Raw genomic sequence first — 22877 nt, forward strand, 5'->3', positions numbered from 1 at the left:
AAGACTTCTTTGAAGAATATAACATCTCCCAGGGTTTATATTAGCCATATCTCCTCCTCAAAGACGTTGCATACAATTGCACAATAATACAAAAAACATTTGCATTCTTAATATAATGAACTCCTAAGATACTTAAACTTCATTCAGTAAGGTTTAACTTAATTCATTAAGGTTTGTCGAAGATATTGCAGCAAATTGCCATTTCTGTCACACTGCGTACCACTTAAGTCTTGCTTTTAGGATTTAAATGGGAGTTACTCGATACATAGGCTGTGTGTATGTGTCCTCTATATGGGGTGAATTTCACCCATAGTCATTAGTATACTACAGATGTCTTTATCTGGGAGTCTAAAGAACAGCCGACTATTGAAAGGGAGGTTTAATTAGCTAGGTAAATACAAAAATGACAAGCCTAATAAATTAAAAAAAAACCCTTGACAATTGATTACTCCACTGTTATTTTAAAGTTTCTATCACTATCTGTACTGCGAGTTTCAGAGTAGCAGCTGTGTTAGTCTGTATCCGCAAAAAGAACAGTACTTGTGGCACCTTAGAGACTAACAAATTTATTAGAGCGTAAGCTTTTGTGAGCTACAGCTCACTTCATCGGATGCATAGAATGGAACATATAGTAAGTACAAATATATACACACATACAGATAAGTTGGAAGTTACCAGACAAACTGTAAGAGGCTAATTAATTAAGATGAGCTATTATCAGCAGGCGAAAAAACTTTTGTAGTGATAATCAAGATGGCCCATTTAGACAGTTGACAAGAAGGTGTGAGGATACTTAACTTAAGGAAATAGATTCAATATGTGTAATGACCCAGCCACTCCCAGTCTCTATTCAAATCCAAGTTAATGGTATCTAGTTTGCATATTAATTCAAGCTCAGCAGTTTCTCCTTGGAGTCTGTTTTTGAAGCTTTTCTGTTGCAAAGAAAATAACAGAACGCCACTAGCTGTCACTAGATTCAGCCCCCAACTAAAACCTCTCCAGCGCATCATCAAAGATTTACAACCTATCCTGAAAAATGATCCCTCACTCTCACAGATCTTGTGAGACAGACCAGTCCTCGCTTACAGACAGCCCCCCAACCTGAAGCAAATACTCACCAGCAACCAACACCACACAGCAAAAACACTAACCCAGGAATCTATCCTCGCAACAAAGCCCGATGCCAACTCTGTCCACATATTTATTCAAGTGACACCATCATAGGACCTAATCTCATTAGCCATGCCATCAGGGGCTCATTCACCTGCACATCTACCAATGTGATATATGCCATCATGTGCCAGCAATGCCCCTCTGCCATGTACATTGGCCAAACCAGACAGTCTCTACGCAAAAGAATAAATGAACACAAATCTGACATCAGGAATCATAACATTCAAAAACCAGTAGGAGAACACTTCAACCTCTGTGGCCACTCAGTAAAAGATTTAAGGGTGGCAATTTTGCAACAGAAAAGCTTCAAAAACAGACTCCAACGAGAAACTGCTGAGCTTGAATTAATATGCAAACTAGATACCATTAACTTGGGTTTGACACAAAAGTTTCACATGTGGGAAGTGCCCAAAGTTATGCACATAAATCTATAATTAGGGTTATAAATTACATGGCCTGATTTTCAGAGGTGCTGAGTACATATACCTCTATTTGTCTTTAATGTGGATTTAGGTGCCTAACTTTAGTCATCCACTTTTGAAAATTCTGACCAAAATGTTTTACTTCACAGGGACTGACTACAAATAACACATTCAGATCTCTGAAGAGGGGACAGGCGGTCTTCCACACTGACTGGCAAAAAGCCAAGCATGTAGCCTTTTCTTGGATTTTATAAGAAAGAAAGAAAAAAAGATAAGAACCCAGCTATTAAACTGCGGGGGTGGCAGTACAAAGCAATGTATAGGATTCTTTCTCTAAAAATGCCTAACAGTGATACTCTAGATGTTACCCCTTTGACTCACGATTACATTTCAGGGCTCAAAGATGAAAGGAACTCACCCCTTCCTGTGAAGGTGTCACACATTACTAAGCTAAAGCTGGTGTTACAGGTCTTTATTGGGAATAGCTAGCTCATACATTTCAAAATGTATGCAAGAAGCCCTAATCTGCACTCCATAGTCACAGTGAGGAACAAAGTGAATTAGTCCCGTTAGCTTTAATGGGGACCACTTTTTGAGTAACGTGAAAGTCAATGTGGATAAGGACTTCAGAAGTGAACCTGATTAGATTTAAAATATGGAAGTTCCCCTACTGACTATACAAAGTGTAACAGGCTGGCAGAACAAATTATCCCATTGTTCACTGGTATCTATGCTCTCGGGAAAGTGTTATGAGGGTTTGCTGACTCAGTGATGCTGCTGACTCATGGATATACCTGAATATAAGAAATATGGGAGTTACCCTCACACAGAGAAGTTAGATTAGCCAATCATCAGTTTTTAACTTGCTCTCCACTTACCCTCTAACCTTATTGTCATATGTCAAGTGTTCTACTGCATATTCATATTATGCAGAATTGTGCATGATACTCTTTTAATTGGCTACAAATCTTTATGGAAATAATTCAGATATGAGACTTTCAGAATCGTCATTTTGGATTCAGGTCAACTGATTCTGAATGTGCCAGACTAAATGTGACTACAAATGACAATGCAAAGAGTAGGATAGATAAAATCAAATGGACAGCTTATCAGTATAGAAAAAGTTTCCTCCTGGTTTATTGAATAGGCTGCAAGATTTACTTACTGCAGTTTTCTTCATCTGAATTATCACCACAGTCATTTTGGCTGTCACATCTCCAGTGATCTGGAATACAGTTGTTGTTTTTGCACTGGAATTCATGAGGCCCACAAGTCTTTTTATCTGCAATGAAGATGCCACCATTTGCATCAATGTATTCCATAAAGGCAGAACCTAAAAGATTGCTACTAAAACGGGTAGGATAATAATATTCAAAGATATATGTCAAATTAAGGAACCCTTACATTTTAAGTGGTACTTATCTACCAAAGACAAAGAACTATTTTACAAAGCAGCCCCATTGCAACTCTATTCTATTGAATTCTATTCCATACACATTCTTATACCACACTTATCAGTAGTGCAGTCAGCAACATGACTACACATGTCACGTTTCTCAAGATTATATTGACCCATGACCAAAGCAACACTAATTATCATACAATAAATAAAAAGGTTAAGTAGTGTTTTTGTAGCCATACTAGTCCCAAGATATTAGAAAGACAAAGTGGACAAATATCTTTTATTGGACCAACTTCTGTTGGTGAGAGAGCTCAAAGACTTGTTTCTCTCACCAACAGAAATTTGTCCAATGAAAAATATTACCTCACCCACGTTATCTAATAAAAAAGAATTCTCAGCTTTCAGTTTGGATTTTGATAGAGGAAAACGAAGACATTTTTAATTGATAAGTGGCTGTTCTGAAGCTTTTTTGAACTGAAGTAATGTGAGAAGTTGTATTCTTGATAACATTTCAAATAAAAAAAAAACCATGAGGTATAAACGCCACAATATCCCACTGTTGCTAATGGTAGAAATTGTGAAATTGTGCAAAATTCAGAAGTGATGTGTATGTTAGCGTGAAGGGGTCTAACTTAGACTCTCTTAGAGCTATTTATACCCATTATATTGATGGGTCATGGACTGTAAGTTGGTACAAATTACACAGAGGAGTAGGATGATCTAAGAAAGTATTTATTAATATGTTGAACAGCACTGGTCCTAGTACAGACCCCTGGGGGACATCACTATTTACCTCTCTCCATTCTCACCATTTATTCCTACCTTTTGTTTTCTATCTTTTAACTGGAGTGCCGGGCAATGCTTTCAGGATCATCTAATGATCCCTAATTTAATTTAATGACAAGCCTTTAGTTATCTTAATCACCCTGCCTCTGTTTATAAAAAAAATTCTCTGCCCCAAAGGCAGAAGCTGGGAGCAGCACATCACTAGGGTTCTGTGTTTGTCACAGAGGTCGTGGAACTCACGGATCATGTGACTTCCTGTGACCTCCGTAACTTCTGTAGCAGCCAGTGCTCAGGCGGCTCTGGGGACAGCCACATCAGCCGTTGCTGGAGTGACTTCGCAGCCAGATGCTTGGGTGGCCCTGCAGCCAGCCGCACCAGGCTCCTCTCCCTACAGCTGGTGCCACGGGTCCCCCAGGGCTTCTTCACAGCTGCTGGTGCCACAGGTTCCCCCCTCCAGACAGCGCCCCTCCCCCAGGATGCAATCAGGGGTATAGAATCATAGAATATTAGGGTTGGAAGAGACCTCAGGAGGTCATCTAGTCCAATCCCCTGCTCAAAGCAGGACCAACACCAACTAAATCATCCCAGCCAGGGCTTTGTCTAGCTGGGCCTTAAAAACCTCTAAGGATGGAGATTCTACCACCTCCCTAGGTAACCCAATCCAGCGCTTCACCATCCTCCTAGTGAAATACTGTTTCCTAAGATCCAACCTAGACTTCCCCCACTGCAACTTGAGACCATTGCTTCTTGTTCTGTTATCTGCCACCACTGAGAACAGCCTAGCTCCATCCTCTTTGGAACCCAAGCTTTCAGGTAGTTGAAGGCTGCTATCAAATCCCCCCTCACTCTTCTCTTCTGCAGACTAAATAACCCCATTTCTCTCAGCCTTTCCTCGTAAATCATGTGCCCCAGCCCCCTAATAATTTTTGTTGCCCTCCGCTGGACTCTCTCCAATTTGTCCACATCCCTTCTGTAGTGGGGGGACCAAAACTGGACACAGTACTCCATGTGTGGCCTCACCTGTGCCGAATAGAGGGGAACAATCACTTCCCTCCATCTGCTGGCAACGCTCCTACTAATACAGCCCAATATGCCGTTGGCCTTCTTGGCAACAAGGGCACACTGCTGACTCATATCCAGCTTCTCATCCACTGTAATCCCCATCTTTTCGGCAGAACTGCTGCTTAGGCAGTCGGTCCCGAGCCTGTTGTGGTGCATGGGATTCTTCCTTCCTAAGTGCAGGACTCTGCACTTGTCCTTGTTGAACCTCAACAGATTCCTTTTGTCCCAATCCTCCAATTATTCTAGGTCACTCGGACCCAAACCCTACCCTCCAGCATATCTACATCTCCCCACAGCTTAGTGTCAACTGTGAACTTGCTGAGGGTGCAATTTATCCCATCATCCAGATCATTAATAAAGATATTGAACTAAACCGGCCCCAGGACCAACCCCTGGGCACTCCGCTTGATACCGGCTGCCAACTATACATCGAGCCGTTGATCACTACCCGTTGAGCCTGACAATCTAGCTAGTTTTCTATCCACCTTATAGTTCATTCATCCAATCCATACTTCTTTAACTTGCTGGCAAGAATACTGTGGGAGATCGTATCAAAAGCTTTGCTAAAGTCAATATATATCATATCCACTGCTTTTCCCATATCCACAGAGCCTGTTACCACATCATAGAAGACAATCAGGTTGGTCAGGCATGACTTGACTTTGGTGAATCCATGTTGACTGTTTTTGATCACCTTCCTCTCCTCCAAGTGCTTCAAAATGGATTCCTTTAGGACCTGGTTCATAATTTTGCCAGGGACTGAAGTAAGGCTGACAGGTCTGTAGTTCCCTGGGTTCTTTTTCTTTCCCTTTTAAAATATGGGCACTATATTTTCATTTTTCCAATTGTCCAGGACCTCCCCTCAGTCACCACGAATTTTCAGACATAATGGCAAATGGCTCTGCAATTACATCAGCCAACTCCCTCAGCACCCTTGGATGCATTAGATCTGGACCCATGGAATTGTGCATGTCCCACTTTTCTAAATAGTCCTTAACCTGTTCTTTCACCACTGAGGGCTGCTCACTTCCTCTCCATACTGTGTTGCCCAGTGCAGCAGTCTGGGTATTTACGATACTCACGTGCCGTAATTTTTTGTTTCTTGCCTGTGACCTGTCCATGACTTTTACTAAAAATACCCATGGTTAAATCATAGCCTTACTCATCACATATCACACTCAAGCTGTGTTGCAGTTAAGAGCTCCATCTAGGGTAGGGTATGTACTGTGAACAGACCTCAAGTATGAAACCTGGGGGGATGGGAGGGGCTAGAGCCCTCCCCCAAATGGGACCCCTGACTAAACTATAGGCATATTTATGCAACAGAGTACAAAGTGATATATTGGGCAATGGGTGTGTTTACACTTATAATGCTACAATTAATTGGCGCTATACCCACAAATCTAGTGAAAAACGTAGTGTTTTCCCACACTTTTGATTTAACCACTCACTGCATCAGAGACAGGATGTCTGCAGTATATAAAACCCAAATGAAATTAGTTTTCTTCAGTCAGCACGTAGGATTTTGAAACAAGCATTTACACTCACAACATCTGATTATGGATAAAGCCTTTTGCGGACGCATGAGCAGTTCTGAACAGCAGCAGCACTTTTCCAATAGGATGCAGCTATTTTTGTGTTTCATTTGCATGTGATTTTTTTCTGTTGTACTTTATTCTTTCAGGTTCAAGGGAGATAGGGGGAAATGATAGAGAGCCTTGCAAAGTAAAAAAAATTACCAGTGGCATATTTTCTTTGCATAAAAGTACATCTCTAATAAGTTTGTTTTATAAAAGCCACAATGACATTTTTAAAATTACATGTCAGTGCAATGGAATGCAGAGACTGCATTTGATGTGCCTCAAACAGCTGCTTGCCGTGCTTGTGCTTCAAGCCCGGCTTTGTGCAAACCTAGGAGTTAGAATGAGATATCAAAATAATTTTTGAATGTGCTTTACCATGAGTATGTATCCTGGTCTCTCGTCGTCTTTACCTTTAAAAATCTTCACCACCTTGACAGGCCCTACCTAGCTGATCCAGTAACTTATTGCTGCAGTGCTCACTCCTGCCTTTTACTCCAATATTCCCAGCCATTTCTACCGACTAGTTCACTTCACCACTTTCTCCCATGCTGCTTCTTGCACATGGGAAAACTCACTGATAAAATCCATATATTAGTTTCCTTTTTCAAACCTCTCTTTAAGACTCCCTCTGCCATGATCTGTACAAAATCCTTGATGATGATCATGATGAATTATGACGACATTTTACACACACACAGGCTCCAACTTGTCCTCAAATAACCGCCCCCGCCCCCACCCCCACGAAATATGTGACTAACAAAACTGTGGCAACTACTGATTCTCATCTTTCTTTTTTTCTTTCTTTCTGTTTAAACAACAATACAAGACAGCCATACAAAAAGCTGTAGGTACCCCGAAGAATATTACAATTAAAATAATGACCATCCAACAGCAAAAAATTATATAATTTATTTATCAGGACACTAAATCTAAGCAGTAAAGCAGGTCCTTTAAGTTCCCCAACCCCAGAAACAAACCTTCTGCTTTCACAAAAGACCATGAATAATAAATAGCTTTTAGAGAGTACATGCTACATTCCCACTCTCCACTATTAGTCTGTCTGTGTCTTTTAGATCAGTGGTTCTCAGCCAGGGGTATGCTACCCCTGGGGGTACCCAGAGGTCTTCCAGGGGGTACTTCAAGTCATCTTGAAGATATTTGCCTAGTTTTAAAACAGGCTACATAAAAATTACTAACTAATTCAGTACAAACTAAAATTTCATACAGACAATGATTTGTTTATACTGCTCTATATACTATACACTGAAATGTAAGTACAATATTTATATTCCAGTTGATTTAATCATATGGTAAAAATGAGAAAGTAAGCAATCTTCAGTAACAGCGTGCTGTGACACTTTTGTGTTTTTATGTCTGATTTTGTAAGCAAGTAGTTTTTAAGTGAGACGAAACTTGGGGTGCACAAGATAAATCAGACTCCTGAAAGGGGTACAGTAGTCTGAAAAGGCTGAGAGCCATTGTTTTAGACTGTAAACTCTCTGTGGCAGGGATCATCTCTATCTGTGTTTGTAGGATGCTCAACAGAATGGGGCTTCAATCGCAGCTGGGACTTCTGGGTACTATGGTAACATATATAGTTAATACTACAATACTAACATTACTGATACTAATAAAAGTTGAGTAACTAGGATCCCAATTCAGCCAAGCACTTAAGAATGTGTGTAATATTCAGCATTTGCATAAGTGCTTGGCTGAATTGAGGCCTAAATCACTATTGATACTTAGGTCCAGATTTTTAAAGGTATTTAGGCTCTATAACGGAGCTAACTCACCAGACAATGTGTCCACACATGGTTGGGTATGATGTTGCAGCAATTCTGCCTCAGTTTCCACACCAGACAGCTGCTTGGCTCTGTAACAGTCAGCTTCTCACAACTCCAGTCAGGTTGTTCATAATTTCACCCTTTCTGAGGCAATAAAGAGTCCCACCGATAAAAAGTCCTTTGGCCCTGTATCGGATTGTCAGTCTCAGCCCTGACCTGTGCTCTATAGTCCTTGCCCTCCTCTTCCTCAGGGATGCTTTCCTATCCCCCTTTCTGTGGGAGATAGGGGAACTCAGCCTGTGCTTTTCTCTGGGTTCCAGCCCAGCGTCGTTGTGTTTAAATAGCTAAGACCTCTCCTTACAAGCCCTTGCTACTTCTATCCACAGGTGCCTTTCCCAGGACTATGTCTTCCAGTCCTCTCTCTTGGGAAGTCTGCCTCCTCGTATGGCTTCCTTGCAGTATGCTGCTGAGGAGCTTCTTCTTGGCAGTTCCCAGACTCTCTAGCCGCTTTCTAGAATCCATTCACCCCAGCTGTCCTCTCTTTTCAAGTCCAATTCCAGGGTAAAAGCTACCTACTGCAGCTCTTCTCTCTTCAGTCCTCACCTATTCTTCTTCTTCCTCCTCCTGGATTTTGTGGTGCAGCAGACTCACTTCCTGAATCTATGATCGCCATTCACTGGACTTCATAAATGGGTTATGACTTAAAGTCTGTCACCTCTCCCAGTATTTTTAAAGAACTGCAGGATAGCTTTTATAACTGGACCCCATTTTCCTTGTATTCTGAATAGGGGTTCCACTAGCTAGTTTCCACCAGGTATTTTCCTAACTCTTTCTATATCTCCAGCACCTTTTTCTGAACCACTTTGCACTCCACAGCTAAGAACACAAGGATAGTGGAGGTCAAACCCCTGTGGAATGCAAAGTGGCTCAGGAAAAAAGTGCTGGATATAGAGTAAGAGCTAGGAAAATATCTGGTGGAAACTTGCTAGTGGAATGCAAAAACAAAGAACAAGTAGGGAAGTTCCTTAAGACAATGGTGCCAGGAAAGCTAAAAATAGTTGTCAACCTAAATTCCTTTAAAAATCCACTACCTACTAGCAAAAATAATTTCTTGCCCTTTGCCATTTTAATGGTTTCAACATTTTACTCTTCTAAATAAATTGTAAAACCTCTTTCATTTACAATATATTTTACTGACCAAGTATTTATCAACTGCAACTGATTAATAACATAGTAAAAGCAGTATGGTTCATAATTAAATCACAGTGTTTTAATATCATGTGCTGCAAAGAGCTGCAGGAGATGTATTAAAGAGCTACTTGCAGCTCACAAGCCTCAGTCTGAGTATCACTGCATTAACTCATTATTATTGAAAATACCTTTACTTTAAGTAGATCCTACTGAAAATATTTTTCTTCTAAAATTAATGTTTTGTCTGTAAGAATGTTAATAAATTGTATTCCGAATTAAGTTTCAGGATCAGTAACCTCTTCTTTCTTCATAATTGCAAAGGGACTTCTCATGTTTATGAAACTTGACATATTCAGGGAAAAATGATGATTTTGTATCAATCTCAGAAGCCAGTCCTTTGGCAGTAATTCCAGAGTCGTTCTACATTTGATTATGTATTATTTGATTTATTCAAAGAAACAAGAATGATGTCAATTTGCAAAAAAGAAAATTTGCATATATTTGTTCATTTCATTAATGGCAACTAAAAATTATACCAGATAATCAGATCACTTCTTTTAAAAACACCTTATTTTTGGACAACTTAATCATGTTTCACCAGAAATACGCAACTAAGTATCACATATAGTCCCAACCTAAAAAAAAATTGCCTTGATGTTTTCAACTCTGAATGTCCATTGCATTTCTGAAAATATTTTCATGGCTACTGCAGAAACAATCAGTAAACTTTTCCATCACTGAGTAGATACTAAAAACTACAGAGTTTGCAGCAATGATCCAAAGATTGAAACATAGTAGATGAACAATTTCACATTGTCAACAAGCAGTAAATTCCAGCTCTGATGTCAAAAAGGAATGAAAGAATCTCTACGATTCCAGGCTAATATTTGCTTTCAATATAAACATTGCTACTCTTCATATTATCACAAGGATCATAAACTTGTCTACCACCATACTAGATCATCACTCTTGTCTAATCTTTTCAAGCCAGTGGTTTCCAGAGCATCCACAGCTGGGAGAGCTCTTGATGCTAGTGCCAAGAATTTAACTGGCTCTTTAAAAAATATCTATTCAGATCAGCCTTCCTCCAGTGGTCAAGAATCACATTTTTAAAAATCCTGAAATGCCCGAATGGTCACAAATAAGAATGATGCAAAGTGCTAATGACCTCTGTTCCATGGCTAATATTTTATGTAAATCTAATTATGACCACACAATGTGAAAATTGATACTCCATTCTTGTACTTTGTACATTTATTGGCAAATAAGAGGTAGAGATTCTAGAGGCTTCATTTCAAAGTCTGATGAGGTTGGGGGCTTTAAAACCAGTGTGTAATATTGTTGCTGTTCTCTCCCTGTGCTTTGTGCCTTGATATTTTCTGTGGATGCTCCACCTCATCCAACAAGTTGGAACTCAGAACTACCAACTTCAAACACTGAGTGTTGAAGTGCTTTGGAGACAGAGAAGTCTTCTAGTGGTGGGATTTTGTAAGTTATGACATAGATAACTTTGGTGGTGAAGCTACCTAACTGAACTTGCCAGGGCAGAAGCTAGATTTCTGCCAGTGTATCTAGCATCTATGCTGAGCCTCACTGCTCAGCCATCTTGGCTGACACAGGCTGTTGTTTTGAGGATTTACTGGTTGAGGAACTCCAGGACAACCTCATACTGGATTTAAAGGAGTCTCTATGAGGTGCCTCAATTCTTGGGATGACATCTGAAAGTGAATCTGATATCCCTGCAACTAGTAACTGACTCTAAGGTAGTGCAAGTTCATGTATTACAGTTATTGTTCTGCCTCAAAGACATGGTTTGAAGATGCTGAATAGTCTTCCTTACTCCACAGTCAAGAACCAGAGAGTTTGATCTGTCTCACACTAGGGGTTTGAGACCCAGTGGATAGTATCGTTAGAGACAGTATAGGTCATTGGGATGGAAAAAGCATAATGCACAACAGGATCCCCTTCCTATGGATTTTCCCTCCACGGACGGCCCTCCCAAACCTCTCTCTACAGGTGGGAAAAACAAGAAAATTTTGCAAATTAACAAACGTGACAAATTATTCTGTCTACTTTTCTGAGAGGATGCCATATGGTTCAAAATCATTAATGCCACCAGATTTATACTGCTTTAGTGAAATCTCATTTTCCATGTCGCTACTGTTAATTATTATATTGTACTTTCATAATAAAATAGTTGATTCAAAATTATTTTAGCAATTTTCATAACCTACATAACATACATAATAGTATGGGTATGCTTTGTACTATTTCAAATAAACTAATTATGATTATAAGATAATGTCTAGGTTTATATACAGTTCGGTATATTACTTCTATTATTTGAGAAACAAGGTGGGTAAGGTAATATCTTTTATTGGACCAGCATCTGTTGGTGAGAGAGACAAGCCTTTGAGCTTATGCTGATATTTTCTTGTTCCTTTCCCAGACCTGAAGAAGAGCTCTGAGTAAGCCTGAAAGCTTGTCTCTCTCACCAACAGAGGTGGGTCCAATAAAAAATATTATCTCACACAGCTTGTGTCTCTGATATCCTATGACCAACACGGCTACAACAACACTGCATATTTCTTTTATTTAACACATTCACACAGAACCATATATACAAAATCACAATCAACAAACTACCTAGCTTCAGTATCTTTGATTAGTAGTAATGTGCTATTTTTGCAGCACTTATTTATACTATTTTCCATTCTGAATACATGAAGATTATATAGAGATAAAAAATAAAGGATTAATATATTACTTCAGAGTTCACACCTTCCACTACATTTGTTAGGATAATACATGAAGGTTGTCTTGTCTGTAGCTACTTATATCACTCTGTGGCAGACTTATGGTAGAAAGAACCGGAGAGCCCAATGAATGGCTCTTAACTTGAGAATACAGAGGTGTAACTTTTATTTCTGCTGTTATTTAGATGCCCCCACCCACACACACATATACATCTGAAACTGGAGATTTGCTGTGGATATCAGTGAAGGCATGGGAGGATTGAAAGACTTCTTTCTTTACACTGCTGGAATGGGAAGCTGGGAATGGGCGACAGGGGATGGATCACTTGATGATTACCTGTTCTATTCATTCCCTCTGGGGCACCTAGCATTGGCCACGGTTGGAAGACAGGATACTGGGCTAGAGGGACCTTTGGTCTGATGCAGTATGGCTGTTCTTGTGGGACCACCAAATTACAGATAGGAATTCCCTTTCTTGAATGCCCAGAGCCCTTCCATATTGTCTATGCTGGGCCTGAAATTTTCCAGTACTCAGTGTTGCAAATGCCTCATTCATAAAAGATCCAAGGAAGTCATACTCATTTAGGCTGTAAGCCCCATAACCATAGAATGAAAACAACAGTTTTTTAGATGTATAGGTGATCTTATCTTTAAGAATCTGTCATAGATTGCTTTGCCCAGTGTTGATTCTATTATGGCTCCTAAGAATGGAATCCTATGAATGGTGGAACTTTAACTAGCAGTGCCTGCTGAAGTGCTCATGGGCCCCTCCTAGCCCTCTCCTCAGTGTGAGCACTCCCACAGCTAGTTCAAATTCTTCCATTTAAGCTATGCCCAGTTGGAGCATCCCCGTAGTGTAAATACGTGGAAGGCACTCAAAGAAGAATGAAGTATTTTATGTCAGTATGCAAAGACACGTCTTAAAGAGACAATATGAGTCTAGTGCAGGGGACCCTTAACATTTTGCATCCTGTGATCTCATGTTGCAATAGAAATGGGTTTCAAGCTATACACCCTATAACTATCCATAAGGACAGAGAGGGTAGTTACAACCCCCTGAAAGCTGTTCATGATCTCCAGGTTGAGGGCCCATAATCTCGTGAACTGAGTGAGGATTGGAAACCAGGAATATCTGAATTCTACTTGCAGCCATGAGAATAAGCCATCCAGCCTTGTTTAAATTACTTAGCTTCTGTTTCTCTCGATTTCTCCATCTGTAAAATTGGGACCCTCAGTACACTATATCTACATTCCTTATAAGTGACCTGGGAGGATTAGTTAGTTAATGAAGTCATAAAATGTTACTGTTATTGCAGGTGAATTGAAAACCTTTAAAAATAAAGATGTTTGAAATCCAAATCATTAAATTTTATGACAGATTTCAAGTTTATAGATAAATGCATTTAAAACAAAATACATGAAAAAAATCCTTTCCTCTTTCACTTACTTACCAAAAGTGAGAATTCCTCTTTCACTTACTTATCAAAATCCAAGTTTGCTGTTTGTCCTGCAATGTGTGATGACATAACTACTATGGAAAGTAGGTAGTGACTTTAGGACCCTGTACTATATTACTATTTTAAAATATATTTTTAACTATTACTGGAAAAACATGAACTCGGGCCTTTGCAGTTAAAAAGTCTTTCAAGTCACCTTTCAGGTACAAATAGCAAACACATAACAAAAAATGCTAAAGATTTTACTTTTTGTGCAAAGGGGAGCAATAAACAACAACAAAAGAAATAGTCCCAAAGAAAATAAATAAGCTTTTTTCTATTTACTATTGGATTCATAAAAGTCACTACAAAATTCTGCTTTTGGGTTGCTTAACACTGGATGTATACTCAGCTAAGTCTTTGTGAGGCCTGTCTTACGCTGGACTGTTCCATCAGTACTCCTGTGATTGCTGATACAAAAATCTGTTTATTTTATACAATGTAACCTAGTTAAACTACTCAGATGTTTACCGCAGTTATTAGTTTTTTTTATTTACCAGCATTTAGTTTAATACAATAGGCAAAAAATATGTGGAAGAAATTCATAGGCACTGGGTAATTCTGCGATAAGAATTAAAAAGAGAAGCCACTAGTGTTTCAGGGGAGTCATTTGTTTTATAACTGCTGTCCATAAAGCAGATGCTTCAAGACAGATTTCACAGGTAAAATAAAGCTATTCTATCAGATGATTACTTTGAAATAATGACACAGGACATATTTAATATCATTGCAACTTCCCCATTACAATTTATGGTAAGAGAATAAAAATAAATTTAAAAAATTGGGAACAGTCTTCTTGAGCAAGGAAGTTATAAAGATACTGGTGTTAGAAATATGAGATTTTAATAAAGCAATGACACTACGTTTAAACAAAAAGCTTCTGACTGCACTCCTTTGTTTGACTGTTGTCAGACTCACCACAGTTTGCTTCATCTGATCCATCAGCACAGTCCGGGTCCTCATCACATACCCACAGTTTAGAAATACAGTGTTTTGTAGTTTTACACTGGAAATGGTCTGGAGAACAGCTGTTTTCCGCTTTAAAGAAAGGGAGTTATTTTTAAAGCTAAATATTTTTGCCAAGGCTCAAAACATTTTTTGTTAAAATAAATAACCCCAAATGTTAAAAACAGGCTCTCCATGAGTTCTATAGTGTTTTTCAGTGATATCTCCAGGAAAATAGCAATCTGTTTTAATGCATTCTATTATTATTTAATCCATTTGATTATTAATAACATTGTCCAAATGAATTTAGAGAGGCACAATATTTATGGTAGTGTTCCATTGATTACAAACAAGAACATTTTCAACATTAGTTAAATTCGATAGACCAAATGCTAACAATATTCTGGTTAAAAGGCCCATCATTCTCTTCTGGGCATTACCATCAACAGTGTGAGCAATGCACTGTGGGTAAAGAGACTTTGAGAGGAAAATTGGCAAAGAGGAAGTGAAAGATGGACATCTGATGACTGAAACAAAGGGGAAGGAGCAAGCTTCACCATCCTGGTTGCCATCCTCACCATATCCTGGAACCAAGAGATCCATTGTAACATCATTGGGCTTTTGTCATCTTGTTCCCAAGACATGTCCTGACTGGACCGGGCCAAAGAACCGGCCCAGATGACATCTCCACCTTCACTGGTTCCAGCTATATCCCAGCCACTACATGGGATATGAGACTTTGTCATGTTCCCTTCCTCTCCCTTTTCATTCTTTTCAATCCCCTACCTTATTTCTTCTCTTTCCTATCCCTTTCCTTTTTCCTTCTGTCTAATAAGAATCTGGCTAAGCTGGCCAAGTCTGCATGTTTTGCAACACAAAGCCTGTGACCAGAAAGAGACAGCTATATGCAATATCATGGTACAATTTTGCCAGGTCTTGGAGTGGTGATAAGACTGTGTTCTGTGGCTGAGTTTTGCAGCAGCAAGGTTACAAGTTAAAACCAGTGACAGCTGCATTTTCTATCTTTGCTGTTCTTTCCCCTTTTGTGTATTATTTGTCGTGTTTTGCCTTCTAGAAAATGGGATCGGACTTTAAACAACAGCAACAGCAGTTGCAACCCAACCAAACTAACTTCTCTTTTCCTCCAAAGGACAGTAATTACCATCTTAATACCAACTAAGAGACTGTCTTAGGAAGGGTTTTTTTCCTTCTAAAGACTCTCTGCAACTAAAGGGAAAAGGAACAAGGGATGCTGATAAAATGCAAGCCTTATTAAATACTTTACATTTCAAATGCTTTAATGGCTTTTCCCTTTTTAATAAAATGTAATATTTTTCAGTATGTGTTTCCCATGGTACTAAGCAGGCTGAGGTTTGCATTGCAAATCCCAAACAATGTTTAAAACTGTTTAATGTTGGACAGATTCTGGGTCATGTTAATACCTTTGACTCTTTGGGCCCCTTTATTAAATCTAAATGTACAGGGAGTCCTCGGACTTACGACGCCCAATGCCACTTACTACACTTTTCAATGGACTGCTCATTTAGCCCCTACGATGCTTGTTTCGCCCTTAGGATGCTTGATTTGCATAAAGGTCACTTGAAATCATTTCCTGGTTGCGTTATACAGTACTGGTATGGAGCTGGAAGGGGTCCCTTCTGATTGGCTTCGAGGCAGCAGGGTAGTTTGTTGTTGGGTAGAGTTGCTGCTTGTTTTTGATTGGCTCCCAGCCCCAGGCTCAGCCAATCAGAAAGCTTGAACAGTGATTGGCTGAGGCTCAGCATGTGTGCCATTCTCCCTGGCTTTCTGAGCCTGTGTTGCTGGCATTCTGAGCGGCATATGTGAGTTTATATGTTTATCTGAATGCTCTTTACAAAATACAATAAATACATTAAAAGAAAAGGAGTACTTGTGGCACCTTAGAGACTAACCAATTTATTTGAGCATAAGCTTTCGTGAGCTACAGCTCACTTCATCGGATGCATACTGTGGAAAATACAGAAGATGTTTTTATACACACAGACCATGAAAAAATGGGTGTTTATCATTTCAAAAGGTTTTCTCTCCCCCCACCCCACTCTCCTGCTGGCAATAGCTTATCCAAAGTGATCACTCTCCTTACAATGGCCCACCTTGATTATCATACACATTGTAAGGAGAGTGATCACTTTAGATAAGCTATTGCCAGCAGGAGAGTGGGGTGGGGGGAGAAAACCTTTTGAAATGATAAACACCCATTTTTTCACGGTCTGTGTGTATAAAAACATCCTCACTGCATTTTCCACTTTTATGCATCCGATGAAGCGAGCTGTAGCTCATGAAAGCTTATGCTCAAATAAATTGGTTAGTCTCTAAGGTGCCACAAGTACTCCTTTTCTTTTTGCGAATACAGACTAACACGGCTACTACTCTGAAACCAATAAATACATTGATGTTGCAACATTAGTCATCTATAGTTCATACAGCACAAAAATCTGGGTCATTGTGGTGAAAATAGTGTATCAAGACTTAGTTCAGGAACCAAGCTCCCCTTCATACCATTGATTCCTATGGGAAAAGCTGTTTTGGCTTTCAACATTTCGACTTACAACGCAATTCTAAGGAATTGTGTCGTAAGTCCGAGGACTCCCTGTATACAACAGTGTCCAGTGCCACCAAAATCCTTCTGCTCTGTCTTCACTGTTTTGAAGAAAAGTAGTGAATTGAAGAACCAGTCTGAAAACTACTTCACAATGTCAACATAATGGCCCAGGTAACAGAAGATTTTGCTGTAAAGAATTGCTGCCAATTTTCCCTGGTTCCTGAAAGCTGCTTTGTATGGGTGTCTTTAGTTTCCAGGATTTCCAACTTGGCAACTAAACCTGGTTCTTAGTGCACTCATGGGTTTTCCTTTTAAATCCTTACAAAAAGTGCTAGAAAAGTTCCTCACATGAGAGATGGCATGTGATTATTTTCTGCACAGCCAGGAGTATGAAAAAATTAATGCCCCTTTCCTGTAGGGATCCTATCCCTAGTTATTCACCAATCAAAAAGTAATTTTCTTCCCTCACATCCTTCCTAATGTATATATATCTCACTAGCTCAGGAGACTTCCTTCATAAATCTCCTTAGAAAGTTAAAAAAAAAAGACTGGCCATGAACATCGACTTATTTGGCAATATTATGGCCTATGGCAAATCAGTAGAACAGAAAATGACCTTCAGTGTGGGTATGCTAACAAATGTTAGTCAAAACATGTAGCTTTAACTGGATTTCCCATCAGCTGTAGAGTTCTCATAGCCAGGTTCTAAGCCACCTGCCCTTTGGCCCACAGCACAGTGGGCATGTCATGAACAGAAAGGGGTGGGAGGAGTTATATCTGGATTGCTTTGCAAACTGCTTAGTCTCTTGTAGTCAGTTAGATATGGCACAATCTAAGCACATTCTAGGTTGTGCTAATCTGCACTGGACCTGGGATGATAATTATGGAGCTGTAAACAGCTCCCTGTTGCTCCCCTCCCACTTGTTTCTCCCCCCCCCCGCAATCTGCCAGACATAAATTCAGCACAGCAAAGAATCTGATCCCATATTTCAGAAAACAAACAAACGTTCTTGGCAATGTTACAAATAAATCCTAAATTATTAAAACTAAACAAAGATTTATCATCTAATTTGCTTTTCATTATTTATACTATTGTTGACTTTTTGCACGTAGCTCAGCTTGGGCAAAGAAAATTTTCGGGTTTGTTTATATTTAGTTTCTAGTCATTTTCAGTTTCAGGTTTTGACACATTAGCACGATGTTATAGTGTTTGAGGTGGAAAATCATGCAGTCATGCCTATGTAGTAAGAGTACTTATAATAATAATACCTTGCTCTTATATAGAACTTTTCATCAGTGGATCTCAAAGCATTTCATTACTAAGGCCGTATTATCCCCATTTTACATGTCGGTAAACTGAGGCACAGTGAACTGAAGTAACTTGCCCAAGATTCCCCACCAACCACTGGCAGAGACAGAAATAGAAGCCAGGTGTCCTGAGTCCTAGTCCAGTGTTCTGGTCACTAGGCCACACTGTCTAGTGTAGTAAGTCATACCAGTATTGTAAAAGTAATTGCGACACAGAATCCGGACCACTACCCAAAATCATGACTTGTGGACTTCATTTAACAAGAGGCCTGACTGAAACAACATAAAACAGGCAATGTGGTTCCTGAAAAGCAGTAACTCAGCTACCTTAGGCTTCCAAAAGGTGGCTATTAATCATCAATATTCAAGGGTCTTTGTATCCTCAATGGCCCTTTTCTAAAGAATGCATGGAGTCTCCAAGCCATTGTGTATGTGAAGCTGGAGAAAACCAATTTACAAATGGGGTAGCTGCCCTGGATCAGTGGGGGCTTGAATAACAGGCTGAGTGAGTGACGGAGTCATCTGTCTCTCTAGATGGCAGTATGGTGCTGATAGGCAGACCGGAAACATCAGAGATTATATTTACTAGATGTAAACTCTTCAATGTTTCCCGCTCTGTAACTAAGCTGAAAATACCTTATCTAGTTTATCTTATGAGAAATGTCAATGTAGGTATTTTAGCTTAAATGAATTCTTTTAATTCCATTTTCTCTGTTTTGATTTTTTTATTAAAATTAATGTCATATGGGTAAATTTGCAGAGACCTCCCGTAAAAGAGAAGTCCATAACCTCCAAGGAGAAGTGCTGTAGGATAAAGAGTTCGAGAACCTATACCCTCTCTCAGTTAAGGAGCAGGAACAAAGGTATCCTCTCCCAGTAAATTGTGCTGCCTTCAGGCCCTGGCAGAAAGTCACATGAGGAATGCTAAAAGACCAAGGAGGAGACAAGAGATGGTGGTGGGAGTGGTATAATATATACAGAGTAATATATACAGTTTAACCCAAATAAGAGACCCATATAATTTTCTAAAAATGAATTCTCTCTTTTTTCTCAGTGTCATAGTTACAAAAAAATGAAGTCAATGACAGAAGTATTTGATTTCTGTACACAGAATATCTCAAGTACTGTATGTCAAATAGTCCAAAAGATTAACTGATTTTCATTGGGCATACAGTGATTTTACATATATCTTTTAAACTCTATGTTTAAAACTATCCATCAGTGCGCAATACAAAACTCTCTAAAGATAACTTACGACAGTCTCTTTCATCTTCTTCATCACCACAGTCATCCTGTCCATTGCACCTTAGATTTATTGGAATACATTTCTGATTCTTTGTACACTTGAACTGACCTGACAGGCAGACATGTGTGTCTGGAAGATAGGTTAAAAAAAATTCCAGATGAGTTTCTCATGAGAATTTAAATCATCTTAGCTAAAGATCTTAGTCAGTTTTTGAATTCGGTGCTACACGTAATCACCTACCACAGTTGAGTTCATCAGAATTGTCCCCACAATCATTTTCTCCATCACAGATAAAAGCTGGCAGAGCACAAAGTCCAGTTCCACACTGAAAACGTCCTGGTTGACATTTAAATTCAGCTGAAAAAACAAAACAAAAACCAAATCTTGCACAGTTGCATACAGAGTTTATAAAACTTATAAACAACGCTTTTCTGCTATTCAAAATGTATATTGAATTACTTTAAACTATGTATGAACCCCAATGTGAACGTGTACATGTCAGACAGAAGTTTCATGGATTTTTCCTTTCTGAATAAACTTATCAAATATATGGAATGATTCAAGCCCCATTGAAGTTAGTGCAAAGACCCCCATTGATTTCAATGGCATTTGGATTGGCCCACAATGAGAAAATGTTGTCATGAAATCATTTGGATGTTTTTATATCTATTTCTTTATATTAAAAATATATATCTTTAACCTATAACAGAGGTTAAAAAAATCTCATTAAGTACAGAAAAATTACCAGCTCTATCCCAGGATGGTAATGTGCCAATTATATTATTACTCTTCAATGGACTAATTGAATATATTTATAAGTTATTAAATTAGGATATACAGACTCAACCAGAGCATTCTGTAGTTACTAAACCATAACTGAACACACATTTTTCAATTATAAGATCGTAGCACTAAGGCTGAGGAGGGTCTCATTTACATGATGACTGCACAGTTATTTCTCAGTAATGATACAGCATGCAAAAGTAAAGTAATTATCTAATCTTGCAACCATGTCTATTACTATTTATTTGTAAGCATCAGTGTGCTAAGCGATGTACAAAACAGAAAGGAATACACAGTCCCAGTTCTGTGGATTTTTTTAATCTGAACAGAAAACACAAGGACCCACTGGGACACCAGGAGGATGATGCTACCTTAAGTGGATGATTATCGTTTCTATTTGTAAAAAGAAAAGGAGTACTTGTGGCACCTTAGAGACTAACAAATTTATTTGAGCATAAGCTTTAGTGAACTACTGCTTAGTTCATCGGATGCATTCAGTGGAAAATACAGTGGGGAGATTTATATACATAGAGAACATGAAACAATGGGTGTTACCATACACACTCTAACCAGAGTGACCACTTAAGGTGAGCTATTACCAGCAGGAGAGCTAGGGGATGGGGTGGGGGGAACCTTTTGTAGTGATAATCAAGGTGGGCCATTTCCAGCAGTTGACAAGAACATCTGAGGAACAGTGCGGGAGGTGGAGGGGGAAATAAACATGGGGAAATAGTTTTACTTTGTGTAAATGACCCATCCACTCCCAGTCTCTATTCAAGCCTAAGTTAATTGTATCCAGTTTGCAAATTAATTCCAATTCAGCAGTCTCTCATTGGAGTCTGTTTTTTGAAGTTTGTTTGTTGAAGTATTGCCACTTTTAGGTCTGTAATCGAGTGCCCAGAGAGATTGAAGTGTTCTCCAACTGGTTTTTGAATGTTATAATTCTTGACGTCTGATTTGTGTCCATTTATTCTTTTACGTAGAGACTGTCCAGTTTGACCAATGTACATGGCAGAGGGGCATTGCTGGCACATGGTGGCATATATCGCATTGGTAGATGTGCAGGTGAACGAGCCTCTGATATTGTGGCTGATGTGATTAGCATTTATGTGTCTTAGGGAAGAAGTCAGCTTTCAATGGGGATTTGAATAAAGAAAGGGTGAAGACCAAGAGCAATGATTTTGGAAGGGATTCCAGAAGGCAGAAGGGAAGTTGATATGGAAACAAGATTGAAGAAGAAAGTAAATTGGTGAAAGACAACTTTGTAAGGGTGCCAGGTTGAGATAAGAAACAGCAGAGATGCAGATGTGGAAGTCCCTGTGCAAACCTTTGAAAGGGAAAGTTTGATTTTGATGTGGAAAGAGACAGGAACTTCCTATTGAGGAGGTTACAACAGTCCATAGTGCCTCTGTCAGTTGTTTTCTTTTTCAGTAAAAGTTAAAAAGTACTGAAGTGTACTAAACATGTATCCCTAACTCTGGTTCCTAAACAGAATAGGTTATACAAGCTATCAGCTGCCTGGGGATTCCCCGATGCTGGAGGAATCCTCAGAGAGCTGGTTAAATTATAACAGGGATTCACCTGGGAGACCAAGATCTGTCTGAAGCTATAAATGTGTATGCAGTAGATAAACCATCTGTGCTGACAAGTTGCCAAATGGCTGTGACAAAACATCTTGCTAAAAGGATTAATGCCTGTCCTCTCTAGACAATGAGAGAATCTGGAGTTATTACTATTGAAGGGATTATTATATAAATCTCAGATTCCTTGAGTTCTGGGTTTGACCAAAGCCCAAGAAATGGTACATAAATATATAATCTGGTGAAGGAAAATATGACCAACTAGAGATTGGTCAAGAAAGATTTGTAACAAACCCAAGAAAGATTTGTAACAAATCCTACTGTGAATTTATCGCAGAATAATTTCCTTATCTGCAAGTGCTTTCTCAACTCTTAGCCCAGAACAGAAATGAGATAAGACTTGTTCAAGAAAAACCAATGTTACTATCCCAGCTAAAGTAGGTAAAATGTGCCCATTCTTAAATTCTGATATAGAAATAAAATGAAAAGGAGTACTTGTGGCAACTTAGAGACTAACAAATTTATTTGAGCGTAAGCTTTCGTGAGCTACAGCTCACTTCATCAGATGCATTCCGTGGAAAATACAGTGGGGAGATTTATATACATAGAGAACATGAAACAATGGGTGTTACCATACAAGATGAGGGTATGCAATCGGTGCAAACTGAATAGTCCCATTAAGAATTTAAATATTAGTGTTTTGTCAGTGTTGGAAGGCTTTAAGACTGAATCCTTACATCCACAAATTGATCCTCAATAATGTGAGAGTCAGAAAAATT

General features: G+C 39.1%; 1 protein-coding gene across 1 annotated transcript in view; it reads right to left on the reverse strand.

Annotated features, from left to right (window-relative positions):
- The window catches only part of LRP1B (LDL receptor related protein 1B), a 1292938-nt gene that overhangs the window by 143989 nt on the left and 1126072 nt on the right, over positions 1–22877 (reverse strand). The window contains exons 64-67 of the mRNA XM_074967293.1: positions 19976–20092; positions 19745–19864; positions 14574–14693; positions 2761–2877 (exon numbers count right to left, since the gene is read on the reverse strand). Of these exons, the coding sequence (XP_074823394.1) occupies positions 2761–2877; positions 14574–14693; positions 19745–19864; positions 19976–20092 (474 nt within the window). The remainder of the gene's footprint in view (positions 1–2760; positions 2878–14573; positions 14694–19744; positions 19865–19975; positions 20093–22877) is intronic.

Source organism: Natator depressus, chromosome 11 (genome assembly GCF_965152275.1).
Source record: "Natator depressus isolate rNatDep1 chromosome 11, rNatDep2.hap1, whole genome shotgun sequence".
Lineage (NCBI taxonomy): Eukaryota > Metazoa > Chordata > Testudines > Cheloniidae > Natator > Natator depressus.